The sequence below is a fragment of the Pteropus medius genome, unplaced genomic scaffold (assembly GCF_902729225.1).
Source record: "Pteropus medius unplaced genomic scaffold, Ma_sr-lr_union100, whole genome shotgun sequence".
Classification (NCBI taxonomy): domain Eukaryota; kingdom Metazoa; phylum Chordata; class Mammalia; order Chiroptera; family Pteropodidae; genus Pteropus; species Pteropus medius.
The window spans coordinates 41,984,628-42,009,733 of NW_024340849.1; the positions used below are offsets into that span (position 1 = coordinate 41,984,628).

The 25,106-nt window shown below is 34.0% G+C and overlaps 1 protein-coding gene and 1 pseudogene across 4 annotated transcripts in view; both read right to left on the reverse strand.

The window, feature by feature from the left end:
• Nucleotides 1-731: 731 nt before the first annotated feature.
• The window catches only part of METTL4 (methyltransferase 4, N6-adenosine), a 37,078-nt gene continuing 12,703 nt past the window's right edge, over nt 732-25,106 (reverse strand). For 3 of the 4 annotated variants that reach the window (XM_039845111.1, XM_039845118.1, XM_039845125.1), the window contains exons 4-9: nt 17,373-17,742; nt 15,339-15,408; nt 9,476-9,650; nt 7,596-7,702; nt 7,094-7,185; nt 732-1,235 (exon numbers count right to left, since the gene is read on the reverse strand). In XM_039845111.1, the coding sequence (XP_039701045.1) occupies nt 1,090-1,235; nt 7,094-7,185; nt 7,596-7,702; nt 9,476-9,650; nt 15,339-15,408; nt 17,373-17,742 (960 nt within the window). In that variant the 3' untranslated portion in view covers nt 732-1,089. The remainder of the gene's footprint in view (nt 1,236-7,093; nt 7,186-7,595; nt 7,703-9,475; nt 9,651-15,338; nt 15,409-17,372; nt 17,743-25,106) is intronic. The other variant, XM_039845133.1, reaches the window with a different exon arrangement.
• On the reverse strand, nt 18,337-20,315 carry LOC120588034 (target of rapamycin complex 2 subunit MAPKAP1-like; annotated as a pseudogene).

Consider the following 25,106-nt stretch of genomic DNA (forward strand, 5'->3'; position numbering starts at 1 on the left):
AAGTAACGATAGAAAAAAACCATTATCTGTCAAGGACCAGAGATGGGAGGAAGGGGTTAACTGGAAAGGGATACATGAGTTTGGAGAGTAAAGGAAATGTTCTGTGTCATGATTATAGCAGTAGACAAATGACTATGTTTTCAAAATTCACTGAACTTCTATACTGAAAATTGAGGAAATTTATTATGTGAAAATTATACCTCAAAATTTTTAAAAGATTATATATAATCAGCATGCTTTTAAAATAATCACTTCATTAAAATATTGTACTTAGTAAACAAATATTTATTTGTAGAAAATCTGTAAATATACTTTTTTCATAATCATGAGTACTGTCTACTTTCTGACATTTTTATAAGAAATATTTTTAAATTTTTTCTAGAAAAACAAGTAAACTAAGAAGTACTTGAAAAATGACCTTGAATGCAATTTAAAACTCCAAAAATATTTCCTAAACTCAGTATGACCTTGGCTCGTCTATGACTGCTTTTCCCACAATGTAACAGTGTAACAGAGGATGTATATTCCGGTTGTACAGGGGCCAAGTAGACAATGTGAGTATTACTGTCATAAAGTGGAGAGTACAAGGCCTTTTTCAAAAAAGCTGCCACCGCTGAGTCCTGCAGAGTGCACCAGGGAAAAACACATGCCTCAGTGTAGCCAGAGCATCCAAAGTTCAAAAAGAAGCAGAAATTTGGACTTTTATGTGAAATTTCCTGATTTTTTTAGAATGATGGTTCAAATTTTTTTTATAACATTGTGTAGGCCAAACAAAACACATCCGTAGGCAGAATTATGACCTCTGGTCCATAGTGTATGGTTTGTAACATTTTCAATAACAAAGTCTTGTTATCTTTCCAATGGCTTACATTTTTGAGTGAGTCTAGAATAATGTGGAATACTAGTGCAACTGAAGTAAAATTCATCTCACAATTACATGAAGGTTAGTTATTTCTGGCCATTTCATTGAAAATACAAGTCCTATTTACATTTCTAAGCATACTGGTTGGTAATAAAAGAAAAATTCAGTTAGAATGAAGCAAGAAGGAATGAGGAAAACTGAAGAAAATCACAACTTTAGGATCAGAGTCAGCTTCTAGATGCCAGAGCAATAAAGTAATCCACGTGCTGAAATTTTAGAACTTCATTGCCCCAACTAGTCCAACCTGGCAGTAAATTTCGAGCAAATAATTCCAAACACTCCCCATCTGGTTTGATAAAGTCCTTTAAAATCTCTGTTCAAAAAAGAGAAAAAAACACAAAAATTATTAAGAAAGGAATCAATATCTTTTTATCAGTTAAGAGTAAGAAGAAAAGCGAAAATATTTCCTTAAAAAAACAGTAAATTAATTTCAAGGATTTTATCACAGGCTTTCCTATTTATAGTTACAAAGTCATTTGAAATAAGCACTCTTGAGATTGAGAACAATACCATCAGAACTTTAGGCAGTCTTGATTTATCAGTTTTCACTTGTAGATAAGAAACGAGGATTTTAATACCCACATAGGTGACTTTTCAGTTTTCCAATACTGCTGACACATCTCCTGCATACTAACTTATTTTTTAATAATTGTAATCCATGCATGTTCTATAGGAACAATAAAAACACAAACCCACTTTAAAAACTAAGATAGAACATAAGACTCTACAAACATATACTTCAGTGAAAGAACAGTAAAATGAAAAGCTGGACACAGAAATATTAAGAACATATAACTACAAATAACTATACCTGCTTAGCTTTAACTTGACAGTACTAAAGACATTCCTTCACTTCCAAATTATAGATCCTTATTTACCTAAAATTTCACCATATTATTTCCACAGTTAAGTATTCCTTATTCAATGTATTAATAACTATTGAAAGTCATATTTTGTTGAGGAAAAGGTAATGGCTAAATAGCTGTGATCTACACTAACAGAAAGAAAAAAAATACCATTGAAGCTTTTATTTAAGCACATGCTCATTTTGATGACAAATATTTAAATCACTTTAACCTTGATCACATTGCTAGTTAGCTATACTAACTAATTACAGAAACTGGGTATGAAAATAATTCAGGAATAAAAAGTCACTAGAACAAGTAAAACATAATTCTTAATTGCTATATAAGATTGAGCTCAGGAGAAATCTATCAAATTCCTTTTAGGAATGAGAAGGGTTCCTTAGGAATACTTGATTTAGGTAAGGTTTAAGAGACAACCTATCAAAAATTTTATCTTTCATAATGTTCTTCAATTGCTCTCACAGCGAAATAATTGTTTATTTGTCTGAATGCACTGGTCCTGCTTATCAAAAATCAAAGGATTAAAAGTAATATATACAACTCGAATGAACTCAAACTTGGGCTTTGCTAGGTTCTAGGAGATGCTGACATGAAGACTTCTAGTCCTTTCATAAGTATATAATTAAATGTTACTAACTTGAAAGAGAAAGATTTCCCCAGAATCTTAGAGGACAATAAACCTACATCACTTTTCCATTTTTTCCCATGAATTCAATGCTTTACCGGCCTCAATTCACTTTTAATGTAGTCTAAGGTTATACTGAACCAAGGTTTTGTTTTTGATTATTTATTCAGTTTTTTAGTAGAAAGATGTTAGCAACTATATTTTAGAACTTTAAACTGGAGTCTAAACTGGAGTCAGCCAGTCAAAAATGTTTACTGTTCTAAGCATCCTCAATAATCAATGCTATAGAATTTAACAAAGGAAACAGATACTCATGTTTCTAAAAGTTCACAGTCTAACAGAAAAAGACGACCAGGTACTTGAAGTGGAAAAATACATACAACCTAAACCCATTTACCACTACCTACTTTCTCAGCCTAACACATTCTGGCATGATTTTATTTTTCTTTCTAGTTTACGAAAACAGAAAATCGAGGAGTAATGTCTTTGTAATGCAAAATGTTTAATTTCAAAAAACGAGGTAAAAGATATAAAAGCAAATTAATAGAAATGTTTTATTCTACTAATTTTAAATATCAGCTTTAAAAAATGCAAGATCTTAAAAGTTCTTATTACAAGAAAAAAAATTTTGTAACTATGTATGGTGATGGTTGTTAACTAGACTGGTTGGTGATTGTTTCATAACACAGATGTTCCTCAACTTATGATGGGGTTATGTCCTGATAAACTCATCATAAACTGAAAATATCATAAGTTGAAAATGCATTTAATATAGTTAACCTACTAAACATCACAGCTGAGCCTACCCTACCTTAAACATGTTCAGAACACTTACATTAGCCTACAGTTGGGTAAAATCATCTCATATTAAATACACTCTAGATTATCAGTTGTTTATCTCTGTTATTGAGTTGTTGGCTGGGAGGTACGGCTCACTGCCACTGCCCAGCATCACAAGAGAGTATTGCACTGCATATGGCTAGCCCAGGATAAGATCAAAATTCAAATTCAAAGTATGATTTCTACTTAATGCATATCACTTTCACACCATTGTGAAGTCAAGAAATCATAAGGAGAACTATCATAAGTCAGGTACCATCTGTATATCCATATACTGAATCATTGCATTGCATATCTGAAACTAACATGTTATGTCAATCATACCTCAATAAAAAAATGCAAATATATACATTTAAATATGCATATGATATGTACATACTTAGATAATTACATAACATCTGGCATTAGTAAAACATACTTCTAACCAACAGAGAAGAAGTAAACCATGCATAGCCAGTCATTCTCTTTTTGTTCTGGGGGCAAGGAGCAGGGCTGGGGGAGAAGTGGCTCAAACTATATGTAGAATCTCATCAAATTATGTTTTACTATTCAGACAGGAACTATTAGTACATAAAGTAGTAAAAAGGAATAGAAATTCCTCTGTGGTAAAATATGAAAAACAAAGTTTAATTCAAATACTTTTATTTTATTATTTTCCTATTAAATCTTTAAACTTAAGAATATACATTTATAATGTTAGGTTTTAAGTCACAGCTATTGATAGCTTATCTTTAAATCTAACAAGGAAACTTCAAAACTTAAAAATATATCATTTTGAAATGGAATATGCTGCTAATTTGAAATGGAATATGCTGCTAATTTGGTCTTTTACATTTTGCAGCAGAAATAAATTATAACTTTTTTAAATATCTTGGTGTTTCTAAAAGCAAAAGTGAGGATATTTCATTTATGAATTTGCATAAAGCAGTTTAAGAATATTTACATGTAAAAGTTCTAAGTGTTACATATACAACATTTTTATCTCAAATCTTAGAGTTATGGTTTCAGAATAAAATACTACAGAAATCTGAAAGTTGCTTTCTGGTGGCTTTAATCTATATGGCTCTATACCGAAAATACAAGCACTTGGTATAGAATGACATGAACACGAAAATAAAGGATTACAAATATTTCTTGTCTACCACTACTTAACCAAAATATAAGGATTACATATATCGTGTAATGCAGATTTTTTCCCCCAAAATCTAACTTGTTTTTAACCATTCTCAAGCCTAAAAATGTGTTTGTACTGCACTCTACTGGGAACATGGCAGAACTGTATTTCATAGATATAGGCTGCAATACTAATATCTATTAGTATTAATAAAATACTAATTGTTTTAACTATTTTAAAACTCTTAAAACTAATCTGTAAACATAATTTTATTCTATTTAAAAGTAATTGATAGTCTATGGTCATGCTTCCCTGAACAAGCCATCTGATCTCAGAAGCTAAACAGGGTCAGGCCTGGTTAGTATTTTGATGGGAGACCACTTAGGAAGACCAGGTGCTGTAGGCATAAAAAATAAAATAAAATAAATAAGGGATTGAAAACTGACAAGGTCCGTGCAATCTGTGAGGTCAACTAAGGGTTGCCTTGCCTAAACAAGTAAATAAATAAAAAATTAAAGTTAAATTTAAATTAAATAAAAGTCATTGATAAATAGTTTAACAACCATTTGAGAATGAAAGGTTTCAAGTCTTACCTTTTGGATTTTTAAAAGTACAAAAATAAGCCCTAAGGCAAACACTAAATTAAGCTTTGGTACTCACTGACCGATAAAGAAAATACGAATGAAAAGAACGCAAATTATATTTCTTCCATCAAGTATAACTGGCAACAAACAATTTTTTTCAAAGAACAGTACAATCTCACCTTTCATTTAAGTCACATATTTAATGCATTAAAGAATCTATGATAGTCCAAAGTTTAAAGAATTATTCACTGAGAATTCTTCTAAATCAAAGAATGAATCATCAGGTAAACATCTGACTATTTCTCAAATTAAGTAACACTGTAATGTCCCTTCTGCATAAGCAGTTTACAATAACAGAAATCCTAAGTGCTATCAATAAAAATTCTTTTGGGAATTTGTATTCACTTTCCCATATATCCTAGGTCATAAACTATCCCATATTCCACAAAATAATATGGTAGGCTAGTGAACTATAGTTTTCCTGAGTGACAGTTTGAAAGTTTGGGTGTTTTTAAAGCAGGGATCAGTCCAAATTAATAAAATATATATTCCTGAAGAAATTATTTGAATACTAAAATTTGAATATCAAATTAAATATCTCTGAAGGACTAACATTTCTATTTTTTAAAATCACTTGAAAAATTTAGTATTTATTGAGCTTCTACTATATGCTACAGAATTTGAAATATATTATAACCAATCCTCACAACTATGAAAGATTAAATATCATTATTCCCTCTTTAAATGAGGACTTTGAGGTGGAAAATGATTAGTTACTCACTCAAGTAGCAGGGTAAGGATTCAAACTCATATCAGTAAATCTCCAAAGCCAAAACTTTCTACTATTCCTTGCTGCTTAGTCTCACTGAGTGATGAACATTATACTAAAGCATTAAAACTAGTAAGAATTGCAGGCTTTAGCAATTATCTTTTTAGCAGTTCAGAAAAGCAAAATGACCTCAGTGTAAAACTGAGTCTCTTCCAAATATCAAGGTAATTCTAATTATCTCTCTGCTATTCTGAGCTCTTGATTTTAGAACAAGCAAGGGATAGAGTCCTGGTAGCAAAACAAAGCCCCCTCAGAGACCCCATCAGTCTTCATGCTGTTGGTGAAGAGATGGGGTAACAACCAGTAGCAAGGGGAACCTAAAATATGGTGTTAAGAGGAAAGATTGAGGTAATATAAAACTATCTATGCAGTGCATCCAGCGGTCTGCAAATCTCTCTTGCTTCAACAGTGTTTGGATGGAACAGATCCAAAGATTTCCCTTCTATCAGCCCCCAACCATCCTCCAACTTCCTTTCCGGTCACAACCTCTGGGACCAATAAACACCATTTTTTATGGTTAGCTCCTTATTGCCAACCAACCATAAGCTTCCAGATTCATCAAAATTATTCCAATGAGGTAGAGGCCATCATCAGCCACCTGGTCAATCTGTATCTCCAGGGCTCCCACACCTACCTCCCTCTCTGGACTTCTATTTCCACCACATCAAAATGGCTCTGGAAGGTGTGGGTCACTTCTTTCAGAAGTTAGCTGAGCTTTCTTAAAGATGTAAACCAGCAAAGCAGCAGCACCCTCTTCTGGTATATGCAGAAAGTGCCTCAAGATAAGTAGATGCCATGGAAGCCTCTATTGCCTTGGAGAAATGCGTGAATCAGGCCCTTTTGTATCTGCCTGTCCAGACCTTCTTCTCTGTGACTTCTTGGAGAAGTAAAACTAGATGAAGAAGTAAAACTCATCAAGAAGATGGGACCTGACTAACCTCTGCAGGCTGGCTGGCCTCATCTAGAGAAGTATCTCTTCAAAAGGCTCATCCTCTAGCACAACATCCTTTAAGGGGCCCCTCTGCATGCCCCTGGTGTCAGGGCCTCTGCCTGAGCCTCTCCCTGCAGTCATTGGGCAGCTTTTTAACCACCTAGAGCCTTCTTCCAAGCCATGGACCAAATAGAAAAATAAATCTTTTTGCAGGGGAAAAAAAAAAAACCTAAGTCATTAATTCTGCCATAAAATTTTAGAATGTTAATTAAAATAACATACATCTGATTTAATTTCTAACCTTCTCAACCATTCAAATACTAAATTCAATTCTTTTTTCAATTTGACAGAAGTCGTAACAATTCTATTTATAAAAACATACCAGCAAGAGGTGGCTTATGTGAGTGAAGAGTACAGGGCACACTGACAATTAATTTGTGATCTGGAATGGAGGGCACTTTTACATCAGCATTCCTAATTAAAACAGAACAACAAAGTAAATTATATTTTAAAGAACTTTATATTTGTGTGTGTGTGTGTGTGTGTGTGTGTGTGTGTATACCACAGTTGCCTTAACTTATTTTCACCTTTTAAATAGTATCTGAATTAAAAATAAATTTCATAGAAACAATAATGGAAATCAACAATTTAAGTACTGAGACATTTCCAATAATTTCCTTTTCTACAATGACAAGTGCACACTAGATAAAACGAAAGAATATAAATTTTCATATGCCACATCATTCATACTTTTCTGGTGTGGGACACTTTCAGATTTTCAAAAATGTAAAAATTAGGGAAAATCAATGATTGTTGTGTTAATAATTTTTAAAAGTCTAAAAATTAATACATTTATACAATTTTTTAAAAATCATCTTTCCTACCTTAATGGTAAAGCAGTTTCTTCTCGAATTCTCCCCAGTATAAGAACTTCATAAGGCTTTTTGTGTGGAGAATCTAGTGGGAACACAAACTCTCCTGATTTGGTGATCTGATAGAAAGGAGTCAAAAAAAAAGAGAGAGAAACCATACATCTCTGTAAATATCCAGAAAAGGATTTTTTCCCCCTATCACTATACAGTTACCACAAAAGAAAATGAAATTATTAAACCTCTAGGCTACTGCTGTCCAATAAAAATATAATGTGAGCTACAAATGTAAGTCACATATGTAATTTCAATTTTCTAGTAGCAACATTTAACAGAAGTAAAAAGAATGTGGTGAAATTAATTTTAATTATATCTTCAATTAAATTAAATGATAAACCAAATTATCATTTCAATATGTAATCAATTCAAAAAAGTTATTGAGATATGTTATATTCTTTCTTTCATACTAAGTCTCTGAAATCCTCTATATATTTTACATTTAACACCACATCACAATTTGGACTAACCATATAGTAACTACCATAATATTTGACAGCGCAGCTCTAAGGGACTAAAAAATATTTTAAGTATCATTTTATCATCTTGTATACAAAAATCTCTTCTTTTCATTAACATTTATTCCTGGAAACTATGCCATCATTAACCCATTTATTCATTCATTCAAATAATACTTAATGATTACTGGCAATGTGACTAAGTAGGTTATAACATTTTCCTTTATTTATATAAAACGGTGTCATTAAATACTGTCAGAGCTAAAATTAATAATGAAAGAAGCTCAGGGATTGATGAGATAGAAAATAGGCGAATCCCTTGGCATTATATATCCAGAAATTCAATTTTATCATTTCACCCTGGAGTAATCAGACTCTCAAAGATTCACTTAACCTAATCAAATTCAAAACACAATTTATAACACTATCGATTCATTAATTAACCAGGGAGATACATATTTTCATTATCAGAATATTCATATCTTCTTTCTAAGTCCCATAAAATAGGTGTAAATAAATAATATACACAGCTTTTACAAGATATTCCAGCAGACTACAAAATACAAAGCACATAAAAACAGAAATCTCCTTTGTTTATAATGAATATACCAGCTATATAAATATTAAACATTCAATTGATAATAATCTGGCTTATCTTTTTAAAATTTAGGAGGGCTTTTGTGGAATTCCTCTAAGTAGACAATGTATCTTTAAAAAGATGTCCAGTGAACTCTGCCTGATGCTTTATTTTTCTGTATTTTTTGGTATTCTTATAGCAAGTAGAGATATTAAAGATCATTCAACCAACTGGAAAATTGGAATCATTTCTTTCAAAAGTTGGCAGAGCAGCGCATAAAGCACTGAAGGACCTAAGTTAAGATTTAAAGTATGAAAGGTTCTTGGTTCTAGCATCTTCCCACCTCTTTCACATTGGGTCACTTTGCTATTCTCCCTCCCACCCCCAGCACCATAAGAAAAAAAAGAAAGAAGTCACAAAGGGTGACTGAAATTGTGGATGTGTAAAGAAGACGATGAAGGGTAAGACTGATGCTATGTTTACTGGTGGACAGATTTCCCAAAGATTTTGTTTGTTGTTTTTTAAACTACAGACATCAGAGCTTTTGAAAATATCATCCTCATATCTCCCTGAGTGATTTATTAAGGCCAACAGTTTTGGACTCTACTACAAAAAAGACACAAAACAAACAGGTATAAAGCCTTGAAAATAAGAAGACGAAAGTATTTAGCAGCAAAGTAAAAGTTTTAATTAGACCATGTTGAAGTAATAGAACAATGACATGTTAAGCATTAAAAAGTAGATGCTAACTTTGTGTGATTATATGTAAAACTATTAACAAATAAGTTAACTTCTGAACTTACTTTTACCCAGTGCCATTCAGCAACTATCTCCACAGACCACGAAGGATAAAGTTCTTCCTTTACAAAACGTAGGTGCTTCTGTCTATTGGTCACCCAAGTAATAACGAGACAGTTTGGAGCAGCCAGTTTAGGGACAGGTATCTGCTTTATTTGCAGTGGTGATAAATAACTGTACCTAAAAACAAACAGGAAAGATATTAGTAAAATTTGCTGCAAAGAAGAAAAATAAGCAGGGAGAAGATCTGTATAACACTGACTCTACAAACACAAAGCTCCTATATTTATTTATATAACTAAATATGAAGCCACAGCGACACCCAGTGGACACATTATTACATGCAAATCAGAAATAGCCCATTTTTCATTTTTACTAGTTTAAAATTATCAGGTTATATCTTTACCACTTCTAAATTCATTACCTTTCAATAATTTTACTAATATTTATAATATTCTTTTTCCCATTAGAAATTAAGCAAACATTATTGTTCAGTTTCCATAATCTGTACATTACACAGGGACCCTGTCACAGTGAGTCTTGACACTACTATCTAAATATTCCACTATATTTTCAACCCTCAATCTATCATCCTGTTTCTTTCTTCATTTCCAATATATTCCACTGGGCTCTCTGAAAACTTCATGCTTTCATTACAAAAAAAAAAAAAAAAATAAGATAAAATAAAATAAAAATTCTAGCCTTGTACTTCCTGGCCATTAAGAGTATGAAGTCTAGTTTCTCCTGCTATTGTAGAGCATTACTTGCTCTACAATATCCAATAAAATGAATGTGGCCCTTTCTCTAACACCCAATCCACAACAGGGAAAGGAGAGGTCAACATTCTCCCAGCTCCCCTATTACTGCTTCCAGAATATAACTCATTTACCTTTACATAAAATCCCCTCTCTTTGAGAGGTATGCTATCCAGCGATGCTAGCCTCTAATGTTTCTTACTGAAACCATTTAATCTTCACTCTCCATATTCAATGAATACTTAAACTCCGAGATCCTTCTATTACCAACACAAATTTTGCCATTATCCTGGGCAATCTCAAAGCATAGTCTATATCACGTGCGTACTTCAACTATTCTTCCCTTAAATAAGTACAATTGCACTGACCCCAATTCAATAATCCATTGCATTGACCATAACTTAGACCTTGTCATCACTTACATTTGCTCCATCTCTGAAACCATGAACATTGATTTCTGATCATAAGCTCCTGTCCCTCACCTATTTTTTGACCTTATTGGAGCACCAGTCAGTGCCCCATTCCACCACTTTACTGAGTTTCTATCAGCTTCTTCCTGCCTGCACTTGCTCCTCTTCCTAACAGACTACCAATCACTTCATTGCCCTCTCACTAGCACCCTCAATTCCCACCCCACTTTTACCCTTCACTCCACAGCAATTACAAACCTCCAATCTTAAATTCAGTGCAATTCAACTCCTTCATAAGGGGAAAATCAAGCGTAGAAAAATGCAGAACTGAATAACTAGATCAATGAAATCCATCTCAGACTCTCAAAACTACTTAATTCTTTTACTTATCCTTGGTCAACTACTACAAACTGCCATCTCTTTTCAAGTCCCTTGCCCAGACTCCCACTTTTGGCAGAAAGACCACCAGACTCTTTCAACTACCTAACTTCTCCTCCCTCCTTATAACACCTTCCCTTATATATTTCTAAGTATTTCTTTTTAAAGGAAATGGCATGGCTTCACCTATTTAAATCGTATACATGAAGTTTGGAGAAACATGGCAGAGTGAGACATGTCCCCAAATCTCTCCCCGTGAAATAACAATAAGCTGAACATCTAAAACTCAACAAAAAACACCCAAACTACACACCAGCACGTCTGATCATGGGATCTGCACATAAGAGCTACCACAGGTCAGAACCCCAGGTGTCAGGCGTTGGACTGGGAGAAACAAAGAAGCTGCCTCTCACAGCCAGAGCTCCTTGTAGAAGCTGGGAGGGGAGAAGGTACAGCAAGTTCCCTGAAGAGCCTTGTCTGGGAAAGCTGTGAGCTCCACGTGGCCGGCAACAGTGCCCAGTCATCAGGGCAGAAGGCAGAAAAGCAGGACAGCAGAAAAGCGGGGACGGCAGAGAAACAACAGTTGATTTTTACCAGCCGCAGTTGCAAAACCAAGGCTGAGCCACAAGCCTCAATCCCCAACCCAGAGGGCCCCTCCCCCCGTATCCTCCGAGACCTAACACCATGGAGCTCAGGGGAATATAAGCAAATGCTACTGAAACTGTTGCTAACACTGACAGGGACTGAGACTGAGGGTAGCGAGCATGATTAAACATCTATAAGAAAAAAAAGGCATTATTAAGGCTCTATACAAAGCAGGGATCTAAGAGGCTTAGACGCCACCTACTGGAAACCAAAAGAAAAATGCCTTCTTTGCAACAGGCTAAAGAAAGACTTTTATATAATAAATCTTCTTTCTGGAAAGAAGGCAGAGAAATAGTCCATTAAACACGATGAACAACCAAGCAAACTAAGCATCTCAGAAAGAAAGTTAAAAATCTCCAGAAAATAAGCTTACAGACATAGAAATATGTGACTTAAATGACAGAGAATTCAGGATGATACTTCTGAAAAAACTCAGTGAGATCCAAAATGATTCATATCAACAATTTCAGGAATTGAAAAAAACAACTAGATGAGCAGAATGAGTTCTTTAGTAAGGAGATCGAAACCCTTAAAAAGAACAGAACTTCTGGAGATTAACAACACACTGCAACTCAATAACAACAAAAAAAAACAAACAATCCAATCAAAAATGGGCACTTGAACAGACACTTCTCCCTAGAGGACATACAAATGGCCAACAAATATATGAAAAGATGCTCAACATTCCTAGCTATTACAGAAATGCAAATCAAAACCACAATGAGATACCTCTCACACCTGTTAGAATAGCTATAATCAACAGGACAAGTAATAACAAATGTTGGAGAGGATGCGGAGAAAAGGAAACCCTCATACACTGCTGGTGGGGCTGCAAATTGGTACAGCCACTATGGGAAGCAGTATGGAGGTTCCTCAAAAAACTAAGAATTGATCAAGCATATGACCCAGCAATCTCTCTACTGGGTATTTACCCCCCAAAACCTGAAAACCCATATCCGAAAAGATATTTTCACACCAATGTTTATAGCAGCATTATTCACAGTGACCAAGACATGGAAGCAACCGAAGTGTTGATAATTGGATAAAGCTATGGTACATATATATTATGGAATATTACGCAGCTATAAGAAGAGATGAAATACTGCCATTTGAGACAAATGGAGGGATTCAAGATAATCATGCTAAGTGAAATAAGCCAAATAGAAAAAGTTGAAAATCACATGATATCACTTATATGTGGGAGACAAACCTAAAAACAACAAATGAACAGAACAAACAAACAGAGACTCATCGTCATGGACAATAGACTAGTGGTTACCAGAGGGTAGCAGGGAGAGGGGAGGGGGAAGTAGATGGGGTGAAAGGGGTCAAATACGTGTGACTGAAAGAAATCTAACTATGGGAGATGAACACACAGTGTTAACATATATATGCCTTACTGTTGCAGTGTACAGCTGAAACTTATCTGATTTCATTAACCAATATCACCATAAAAAATGAATTTAAAAAAATTATAAAAAATAAATTAAAAATTCCCATCTTCTAGTATTTTGTAATACTATTACTGTCCTCTTTCTGTACTTTCAACCTCTCTAGTAGTTCCTTCCCATCAACCTATAAATATGCTTATAGTATCCAATTTTAAAGAAAGAGGAGAGAATAAACAGAAAAAAGAGAAGGGAAAAGAAAAGGAGAGAAATTCCTTCAATTTGGTCTCCTTCTGTCTATAGTTAAGAACTGGTATGCATTTAGCCTTTCTACTTTCTCTACTTTATTCCTCAATGGACTACAATGAGGCTAATACTATTATAACTGCTCTGGGAAAAGTAAATAACATCGAAATGGCCAAATGCAATAAACACTGGAATCCAGCTCTAACACAGGGCAATTGTATGATGTCAGGAAGTGATCAATAAATATTTCTTAAATAAACAAATGAGTAAAACAATTCTGATCTCATGTACCCGAGTGTCCTGCCATCTAGACCAGTGTTCTTCTAGTAGACTAGCATATTTTGTAATTGAAGTGATGAATTTTAAAAATTAAGTTTGCCACAGTATGAAGAATATCAGCTCAAAAATTTGAAGTTTGATGGTCCCAATAATTGCAGATTTCTTGACTGCCTTAATTTTATTTTAATTTTATTTAATTAGGTTGATTGTAGAGGAGAAGGATGAAATAGTTATACTTCGTTTTCTAGTTCTAATCTGGAGACCACAAAGCAAATCCCAAAATACACATCTTTAAGTGTTGCAATAGAAAATATGCAATATCACCTATGTAGCATTCTTCCCGAATATGTTTAACCTGAATCCAATCGTGAATAAATAATCAGACAAATCCAAATTATGGAATATCTACAAACAAGGGGCTTGGACTCTTAAAAAAAGAGTCAATATTCTGAAAATAGAAATGACTACATTAAAGGAACTAAAGAAAAATAAAGACCAAAAGTAATGAGTGATCCTTGATTAGACCTTGAGTCTAAACAGCAAAAACAAAAAATATAGCCATATAGGATAGTTTGAGGATAATTGGAGAAATCTGAACATGTAATATATATTTGATAATATTGTTGCCAATATTAACTTTATTGGGGGTGATAACATTATCGTAGTTATATAGGAGAATGTCTTTGTTTTCAGGAGATGTCTGCTAAAGAATTTGTGGGTGAAATTATCATGTCTGCAACATCAGATTAAAAAAGCAGAAAAATGGAGAGAAAATACATACAAATGTGGTAAAATATTAATAACTGGCAATTCTAGGGGAAAGATATTTTGATATTCAAATACTATTCTTCCAATTTTTCTCAAAGTTCACAATTTTTTTAATCAAAAGTTGAGGGAAAGAAGCAATATAGTAAATCATTACAATGAGGAGCTCATAAATATACACCTACAAAATAAATGGGAAAGAAAACCAAAACTTTCAAAATGTGCTGTGTAAAACTATCATAAAATACTTTAAATGAAGGAGTCTATTATTCAAGATTATAAAAATTTGTCCCCAAAATGTTGCTAACAAGATCAAGCACTTGTTTACTTTTTTAAAATTTCTATAGAGTATTCCAAAATAAGATGTGAAAAACTATTAATTTTCATTAAAAGGAAAAGCAAGTGAAATTTAAGCTAGATTTTTTTTAAAAAATTCTTGGAGAAAACTGGAGCACATTATGAAAGAATATTACAGAACTGGCCTCACTGATTCTTTTGAATTTAACAAAACTAAAATAATAATAAGCAGTGGAGAACAAATAGTCTTTTAAACAAATGATGCCCATTCTCCTATCCTCCCCGCCCACACACACACATACACATACACAAGGACAATCCTATCAGGTATGACATAGATTACCTCCCAGAAGCTAAGGGCAAAGGTCAGATTATTAAGGAAAATTACATTTTGGCATATATTTCTACACTTTAGAATTTGATATCAAAGAAGTCAAAATGTTGCCTTTGCTGTTACAGAAACATCCCTGAACTGGTTCAGTCAGTAATCTTAGCTATTAATAAGTATATTACTTGTAACATTCTTACACCTATATATAGTTCTAGTTCAAGAGAATTATTTAGTTAAATAAAATTTTAAAACTAAAGTGTTTTAGTAGTTTGACAACCTATCATAAAGTAATGCTTTTAGCATATGTAACTAGAATGTACAAAGGACAATAGCTTTTGGAAAGCATATCTAATAGATAATTTACTTATACTTACCTATTGCTTCTTTTAACTGATTTGTTCTGCCATGGTGGATCTATCACAATTACATCATATGTTTTCTTATCTGAAAACAAAGACATAACTTCAGAATCTAACTCTGTATACGATCACTTTAAAACTAAGCATGTTCTTCAAAACTGAAGTGCATTCGATACATACACAAATATAATGGAATGGACAGAAGGTTTGTGGCATTTATTCAAACTGAATAGTTTATCTTAAAAAATTAAGATATTTCTCCTATAATTTAGTAACATTTGGATTTCAACATGACTTTACCTACTACTATTTTTACAGAGACTCCCTGAAAATAACTTCGGCTCACTTAGCTGGACACCAGTGATTTGTAAAATGCCCTATAAGTCTTTACAGCAATATTAATACGGTCCTTTTGAACTTCAGTTTTTTGCTTTTTTTAACTTTACATGTGAAATAAACTTTAAGTCTTATAACTGACATATTTGCCATAATAAAATTTCCCCAATTGTCTACTAGTGTCCTTTTTTCTGATCCAAGATCCAAATCAGGATCACACATTACATTTAATCACCATGTCTCCTAAATCTCATCTAGGAAAGTTCCTCAGTTTTTGTCTTTTATGACCTTGACACTTTTGAAGGACACTGGCCAGTTATTTAATATGTCCCTCAGGTTGGATTTGGTGTTTCCTCATGATTAAATTTAGGTTATTAGTTTTGGCAAGAGTACCACTGAATTTATGCCATGTCCTTATCAGAACGACATATCAGAAAATATAGGATATCTCATTATTTGTGATAATACCTTTGACCACTTGGATAAAGTGTCTATTCAGTTGCTCTAGTTTTCCCTTTGTAATTAATAGGTATCTTGTTGGGTTAGGTACTGACTGTGCAAATATCTTGTGTCTCATCTTTTCGCCCACCATTTTGACGTACAAATACTATGGTGTTTGCCAAATGAAAATTTTCTAGGTCCATCATTCCATCCACATTTATTAATTGGAATTTTACTGTAAGGAAGAGCTGTCCCTTCTCCCTCTTTTATAAACAAAGGTATATTTTTCTAAGTGTATAATCTCATCAGTAATTAAAAGAAAGCAAATTAATGAGGAAGTAACAGTTTTAAAACTATCAGAGTAACAAAGGTCAAAAAGAATGAGGAAAAAAATATTCAAACATAGCATGATTTTCTCATTAATTTGTTATCCTGTCATTTATCCTGAAGAATTTTTGATACTGTAACATGAATAACCACTCATGTGTAAGATGGTTGACAGCAATTAAAAGGAGCTTTTAATTAATGAGCTATTTTTTTAATAACTTCAAATTTTGAATAAAATGTCCAAATAATAATAAACAGCAGATTAAATTCAACTTGATCAATGCCCTTTATCTACCTCATCCCTTAGAATATTATAAATTGTAAACATATAAATCGCTGAACTAAACTCCTGATGCAGATTATCTCATTTAATCCTCAAAATGGCCCTCAGAAGTAGGTATTATATTCATTTTATAGGTTAAAAACCTGAAGTTCAGTTTTGTGAAGTGCCCAAAGGCTCACAGTCAGTAAGCTTCAGAATCTAAATTCAAATTCAGGTCTGTGTTACCCTGGACTTCAATATTTAGGTTTCTTAACTTTATTACAGGAAAATATTTCAAGAAATTTTAGACAATAATCTTGAACATTAGCTTAAAATGTAATGTAAAAGGCTAGGGATGGTTTTTTTCTAATTTGCTATGAAAAAAAGTTATTTGGTCAAATCCAATTGTATCTTGAATTCCTAAGCACAAAACAGTAACTATATTTGCTCTCTTGAGGACCAGTTAGTTTTTGACCCTTTGTTCATAATAAGAATTTAAAATTTTTTAAAAAGCAAAAGTTTGCACTTTAAAATTGAATTTAAAAGCAAAATTACACTGAGAAAATTAAGTGTTTACCCTATCCTCATAAAATGTTTGCCCTCATTCAATATTCAGACTAAATCTTGACTTTTGAAGCTGCAGAAAAATTATTTTTCTAATAATAAACATAATAATTACTTACAATTCAGAAGTGGGTACATACAAGAAATGTCAGACAAAAGAAAACTGCTTTTTGGTGGCAGCAGATATTTCTGTCCCATTAAAGTAATCATTTTTGTAAAGCTAGAGCTGTTTTCAACAACTTGTGAAAATAAATTCTGCTCTGTAATAGACACATTATCTTCTATCAATTGTAATGCTGGAAGTTCCATTTCATTCAGAGAAGGCAAATGCTTTGCCATTTCACATAATTTTGACAAATTGCAGGTATCAAGTGGTAAAGGAATGGGATCGCTACTTGTGTCCCATTTTTCAGAAAGTGGATGAAGAAAGCCACTTTTAAAACCTTCTTGGATTAACTGTGAAGATCCATCCAAAATCAGCCCCCTGATCTGTAAGAGAATTTTTAAAAGTACATTAAAAGGTCACTGACATTAAAACAACTTTCTAAATAATGAAATTCCTACTATGTTTTGAATAGTTGAGCTTAAGGATTGAAATCAACATTCCTAAGGCTTACAAGAAAATAATTTTATACTACAATGAAAGAATGTGTGAGTATACTTTAAAACTGCTGTTTCCTAATTGGGGAGTCAAACAAACTTCATAAATACACTGAAAATTAAATCACCAAACAATATATAAGACAACGCATCCTTAAAAAGTTATAAAATGAATCTGATTATATGTTTCTAGAAGAAAGGATAATTTCTAATTTGTAAAGAGAATCAAGTTTTAAAAAGATTTAATCTCAAATTTTCTAGTGATTTAATTTTAAAATAAACATACCTTTGATTTTATAAAATATAGCCTGAATTATTAAGAAAGAAAAAAGTAACTATAAAATAAACAAAGTTTTGCTATAATACAACTATAATAATCATAAAAACAATAGCCAAGTTCTGCTTTTGGATGGAGTGCCTTTAATCTGAAATTTAAAGAAAATATTTTTTTTAATTTAAAGTGCATATTTAATGTACCTAAAGAAAAACAAAACAAAACATCTGACAGTAGACTGGATCATTATAACCTTGAAAATGTCAAAAAAGAAAGTCTGCGTGAACATGAATTTCCAAAATGAAGGCATCTACTACATTTTGCTGATTCTCAAACACTGTTGCTGGGAAGAGCACAGAAAACTAGAAGATGCCTTTCAGATAAAAAATTTAAGGTGGTTATCAGAGTGTAAGGAAGGGAGGAGGTTGACAGGGTAAAGGGGATCAAATATGTGGTGACGGAAAGAAATCTAACTGTGGGAGATGAACACACAGCATAAACATATGTATGCCTTACTGTTAAAGTGTACAGCTGAAACTTATTGGATTTCAATGTCGCCATAAAAAATAATAAATAATTAAAAAAAAAAAAAAAGAAATTTAAGTACAGGCGAACCAATGCAGCAAAGCACTTTTAAGTTCAAGTTATGATATATAAGTACAGAGACTCTACTTTCAAGCACTACATTTTTAAAATAACTGTTTAATGAGGAAGAGAGCCTAGTGATTGAGAGAAAAATTGAGCCACTGACTGATAACAAGGAAAACTAATTCAGACCAAAGGAAATAATGCAAAAACCTTGGCATCAAACAGACCAGGAATCAAATCCTGACTCTGCCATCTCCCACTGGTGTAATCTTTAGCAAGTAACAACTCTGACTCAGAGTTTCTTCCTATACAGAATGAGGATCATAAGGCTCACCTCACAGGGAGCTGGGAGAATTCAATGAGAAATCAGGTACAAAATGCCCAGCATGGTGCCCAAATGATGGTAGGTGCTCAATAAACATTAGTTCCCTCCCACTAACTCCCATGCCATTTTTATCAGTAAGCATCATGAAAGGGTTTGGAAACTGCTAAAATGCATTTCCTCGTGTCTAGATTCTCAAATTTATCAGTCTATTTACAAGCAGATTTTCTGAGATAAGCCTTAGATACAAAGGCCTAAGATCTGGTGAGAAACCTGACTTGGATCACTGTGGACATCTGGTTCCCAGGCCAATGCCTAAAAAGCCTGTCTAGGCCCAGAATGCAGCATGAGTGGCCAAGAAACAGCCAGAAACTAGGGCAGCCAAAAAAGGGAAGGATTATTTGATCTTCAGCTCTTGTCCTTCAACTGTGTAGTGCCAACAGATGAGCCCAATTGGGTCCTGCAGCCTGGCACTGGCCATTGTCACCACAGTCATTGGCAGCAATCTGTCTTGGCTCAAGTGTAAGGGGTGGTAGATGTCAATCTTCTTGGTTGCTGTTGTGCCTACATGACTCTTGCTATCAAATTTGGAACACTTGTTAAAAGGGTTACTGAGCTGCAGAGTGCACTGCTCCAGGCATACAGGTAATATTGACCGCATTCCAGAACTTGGAGGGTTCTCTGAGGCACTTTTTTTTCAAACAGTGCTTTTAATTCCTCCGCTGATTGCTTAGAATTTCTTTCTTTCCACTGAATATTTTTGCATTTGATCTAGTTTTGTCTCCTTTCAGAGTAACTCCAAATTTTCAGCTATATTTGAGCATCTTCTAATACCAACACCCCAGAGGTAATATCAACTGAATGGGCATATACATAGCCCTGAGTCTCACCACTGCTTCCCTGAATTTCTGACCCACTGTCTCCAGTCATCAAATGAAGATGAACCTTCTCTAAGTCAACATCATGATGAATGAGAACAATCTCACACATTCCTATGTCATCACCGGTCACATGTGACTATAGAATATGAGCTAAAATGATAGTTAGATTTGTCCAAGAAGGCCATCCTTTCTGTGGGCCAGTTTCCTTAACTCATTTCCCATTTGCCCGGAGAATATTCGCTGGCAGCACTTGCGGCTACAGTGTTTGAAATAATTTGTGGATACAGTCCTCGTCTTACCCCCAAAGTTTGTCACAAAATATCTTGCTTTAATTATTATTTTCGCATCGCTGCAGTATATCGATAGTCTTTGGGAACAAACGACATCATTCTATTTATAGCATTCTGTTTTTAGTAGTGGTATGTCCACTTACAAAATATAGTTAATTCTCTATCGCTGAAAATGTCAAATCCTAGAAAACGCATAGCATTCCTACGCATGATGTTAACATCATTCTCAAAGAGTTATTAGCCGAAATTCATTTGATGAATCCGATATACGTATACATTTGTTACATTAGGATTAGAGACTAAGTTCTATTTAGAAATAACTCCAAAACAGTTTTTATATTTTATTTTCACATTGAAAACCAGTCAGATTTGCTTCAGCCTCAAAGAGCGTGTTTATGTAAAATAAAATTAATGCTGGCAGTGAGCTGCATTTTTTTCTAAATGAGAAATGGGTTAAAAGACTATTTTATCCTCTTCATATTGATTCACAAGCTCACCTACTTTTGCCATTATCAGTGATTCTCTACCTTGAATCACTTTACTTTTCTAAGCTTCAGTTTCAGCATTGGCAAGATGGGAACAGAACATAATATCCTTGTTCTAACAACTGGGTTTGAATCCTGGCTCTGTATGGTACCGGCTGTGTAATTTATCCAGAATCTTCCTAATCTGAAGCTGTTGCCTCACTACGGGCCAGGTTGGCCCTGGGACAAATTCTTTAGGGAGAACCCAGCTTCCCCACTCCTCTCAGCCCCTATCCCGAGGTCCATACTCTCAGAATCCTCAGGGACTGGCACTCGTCTCAGCCAGCTCAGCTGCCATTTTCCAGGATCACCTTCATGCGCCTGTTGCTCACTGCTACCCATTGGCTGAGCAGCACCCCTGTTGCCCCCTAAGTCACGCCACAACCCAGATGTCTAAAGAAGAAAATTTCTTACAAGGCTTTCAGACCTTGGATGGATGTCAAGCAATGCAGAACAGTGGTCCCTAAAAAAGGAGAAACAAATGATTTCTCTAGATTACTGCTTTGAGAAAGTTTCCAGGCAGTAACACATGGAATAAAACTCATTCAGAATCCAACAGCCTCTCTGAGTTGAAGAATAGAGCTGGGTGTCTGCAAAAGCCAAGTAGCTACAGTTTGCAGGGCAGGATACCAGAGAGAAGAGAACTGAATAGACAAAGAGATCTTGAAAGTTGCACAGGGTTAAGTCTCCAGCTGAGCAGTGAACAGCACATACATGTGATGAAACTACCTAATGTCAGGGAAATAACCAGATGAAATGGTCAGAGAGAACAATCCCCAGAGCTCACACAGAACTAGGAACATTTAGTGCTCCATCTGGCCATAATGGAAAGGTAATTCACAGGGCATCAAACAGACGACTCAGAAGAGTATTTGCCTCAGTAATTGGGAAAAAAAAACCAGCTCTAGACTAAAGTCTGCTCTGGTCTTAACTAAAAAAGCTTAAAGGAAATCTCAAAAAGGTCAACCAGTTTCAAAGTTAACTATGTCCAAAAACAAAGTTCAAGAATACGTACAGGAATGTGAAAATATCCAGTACTTAACAAGCTAAAATTGAAATACCTTACAAAAAAAAAAAATTAACAGGAATAGAAAGCAGAAAAATTCAGTACATTATAAAGGAAAAATCACTCAATGGAAACACAGGGGAATGAATGACACAAATGACACAATTAGTAGGAAAAGGAGTAGATTTACTTGCAGCCCATTTAGAAAGATTAGAAAAGGGTATTAAAGCACTTATCATAACCATATTCATATGTTCAAAAATGTAAAGAAAAAATGAGCATGTTAAGAAAAGCCATGGAAACTATAAAAAAGACCAGATTGAGTATCTAGAGATAAAAACTACAATGTAGAAATGAAAACTACATTAGATTGGGTTAACAGATTAGATATTGATTAATGAACTTGAAAACAATGTAATAAAAGGAGGAGAAGGAGGAGATAAAGGAGGATGAGGAGACTACATTAAAGAATATCCATAATCAAACTGCTGAAAAACAATGATAAAGAGAAAATGTTCAAAGCAGTGATAGATTCCAACTCCACTTCCAACCAAGATGGAGTAAGAGGGACAACAGCTTTCAAGACAGTGGACATTAAGACTACAAAAGACAATGAAAAAGTTATAGGTAAGCCCTATGACTGTCCCCCACTAACTGCCTGGAAAATTTCCAGACCACAGGAAGGAGGAATCTAGGCAGAGCCTAGAAGAAATCCAGAGGAGAGGAGACAGAGCTGAGAATATGGGATGGCTAAAACCATTAGAGTTCACAGGACAGACTACCAGAGATAAAAGAGCTACACAGAGGGAGAACTATAGACCTGCAGGTAGTCACACTAGAGAAATTCCCTTAAGTAATGATCAGCTAAAGTGTGTGAAGGAACTACCCGCGGCCGGGAAAAGGACAACTGAAAAGGACTAGAAGAAACAGTGCCTGGAGCTCCTGCAGGACCAGGAACAGTGCCTGTTTCCAACATTCAGACTAGAAAACCTCATGATTTACAGGGCAATTGGGAGACAATTCACCACAAGTCTCTTTGAGCAGAGACAATGACAACTTTTGATCCAGAATAAATTTTCTAAGATATCTGTATAACATGGAAGATAGAGACTGTATCTCCCTCCAAGGCAGAGGGCAGATTTGTTTGCTGTTGAGGTTGAACAAATCTGCTTGCAACTCACTTAAAAGACTGGGGTTTCCTAAGTTTGGGGTTCTTTAGTTATGAATCAAATCTGCACGCACAGCATCCAATGAGGCTGCTTGGCCTTGTCCCCATGGGACTTGGAGTACAAGAAAAGTCTGTAAACAGAAAGCACATGCTTCCTGCTATGCAGGGAGCAATAAAATCCTTATTTTAATAAAATCTTAGATCTAAACTTGCTAACTTGCTAGCTTCCAAATAGGGTAAAAGCTCAGACTAGTCACAGTTCTTGACAGGGTATTGGGTAGATCTTGTGTGAGTAAACGAGAACATTAGCTTTAGACTAAACACTAGTCTAAACTCAACGAAAAAAAAAAAATCTACCCACCAATTGATAAACCAATTAAATAAAAAATCTAAAGACACAGAAGTTTTGAACAATACTACCAACCAACTTGATCTGACATTCACAGAACACTGTATCCAACGATTACATAATACATATTCAAAAAGAATATACAAAATGATATAACAAGAGCACACACATACAGTCACAATAATAACTCATATGCTGGAACATAAAACAAGGCTCAATAAATTTAAAAGGACTGAAATAATCAGAGTATATTCTTCTTATACCCCAACAGATTTAAGTTAGAAATAAATTACAAGACAGTATCAAGATAAACCTCAAATATCTTAGAACGAAATAGCATATTTCTAAATAATATATATGTTAAAATGAAATATCTGAAAGTGAATGAAAGTAAAAATATAAAATATGTATCAAAATATGTGGAACACAACTAAAGCTTTAAGTGCTTATATTAGAAAAGGAAAAAAATCTAAGTTCACTAACCTAAGGTTCAACTTTTTTGAGTTAGAAAAAGTAGAGCAAAGTAAACCAAAAGGAAGAAAATAATGAAGAGCAGATATTAACAAAATATAGAGCAAATACACAGTAAAGAAAATTAACTAAAAGCTGGTTCTTTGAATACGCTTGGTGAAAATTCCAAGCTTCAAATCATGGCTTGGTCTTCCTGGTGATCATACTCTTCTAGGAGCCATCCAGGTTCCTACTGCTCTTAACACTTAGAAATGTACAAGAGTTTTAGAAGCCCTGTGTCAGGGACAGGGTTGAAGACAACGATTAGAACAAGAGATGCTCTTAGTGTTCTTATCTCTTAGGAAAATAGAAGGGTTTTAGGAACTCTGTGCCAGGAACCAGGGGCAGAGACCAATATATATATTTTCTGTTATCTCACATGTACCATTCCCACCAGCAATGCACAAGGGTTCCAATTTCTCCACATCCTTGTCATCACTTGTTTTTCTTTTTTTTTTTAAATAGCCATCCTAATAGGTATGAGTGATAATCTTATTGTGGTTTTGATTTGCATTTCCCTAATTATGTGTAATGTTGTGTAATGTTGAGGATCTTTTTATGTGCTTTTTGGCCATTTGTATATCTTCCTTGGAGAAATGTCTATTCATGTTCTTTGCTCATTTTAAAATTGGGTATTTTTTTTTGTTCTTGAGTTTTTTAATATATTCTGGATATCAATTTCTTATCAGATACATGATTTGATATCAAGTATAACTTCATACCAATAAATCTGACAACTTGGATGAAAAGACAAATTTCTTGGAAAACATAACTTGCCAAAATTGACATAAGCAGAAACAGAAATCTTGAAAATCCTTGTTATCTATTACAATGAACCTAATTTTGTTACTAAAAACCTTCCCCAAATGGAAACTCCAGGCCTAGATGAATTACTGGTGAATTAACATCAAATATTCAAGACAGAAAAAACACTTATTCTATACACACTTCAACAAAGAATACATATGGATGTCAAATGGCATATGGAGATTCTCAACATTATTAGTCATTAGGGAAATGCAAATTAAAACCTCGATAAGATACTACCTTACACCTACTAGTATTCCTAAAATCAAAAACCTGATGACATCAATACCAGCAAGGATATGAAGCAAATGGAACTCATACATTGCTGGTGGGAAATGCAAAACAGTACAGCCACTCTGAAAAGCAATTTGGCATTTTTTTATAGAGTTAGACAAACAGTTACCAGCAATACCACTCCAACATAGAAATTTAAAACTCTATTACAAACACACTTAAGCAAATCTCAAGAAATGATATCATAATGAAATTTCATATCATGACAATTAAAACACAAGGTACCAGAACCAATGAAAT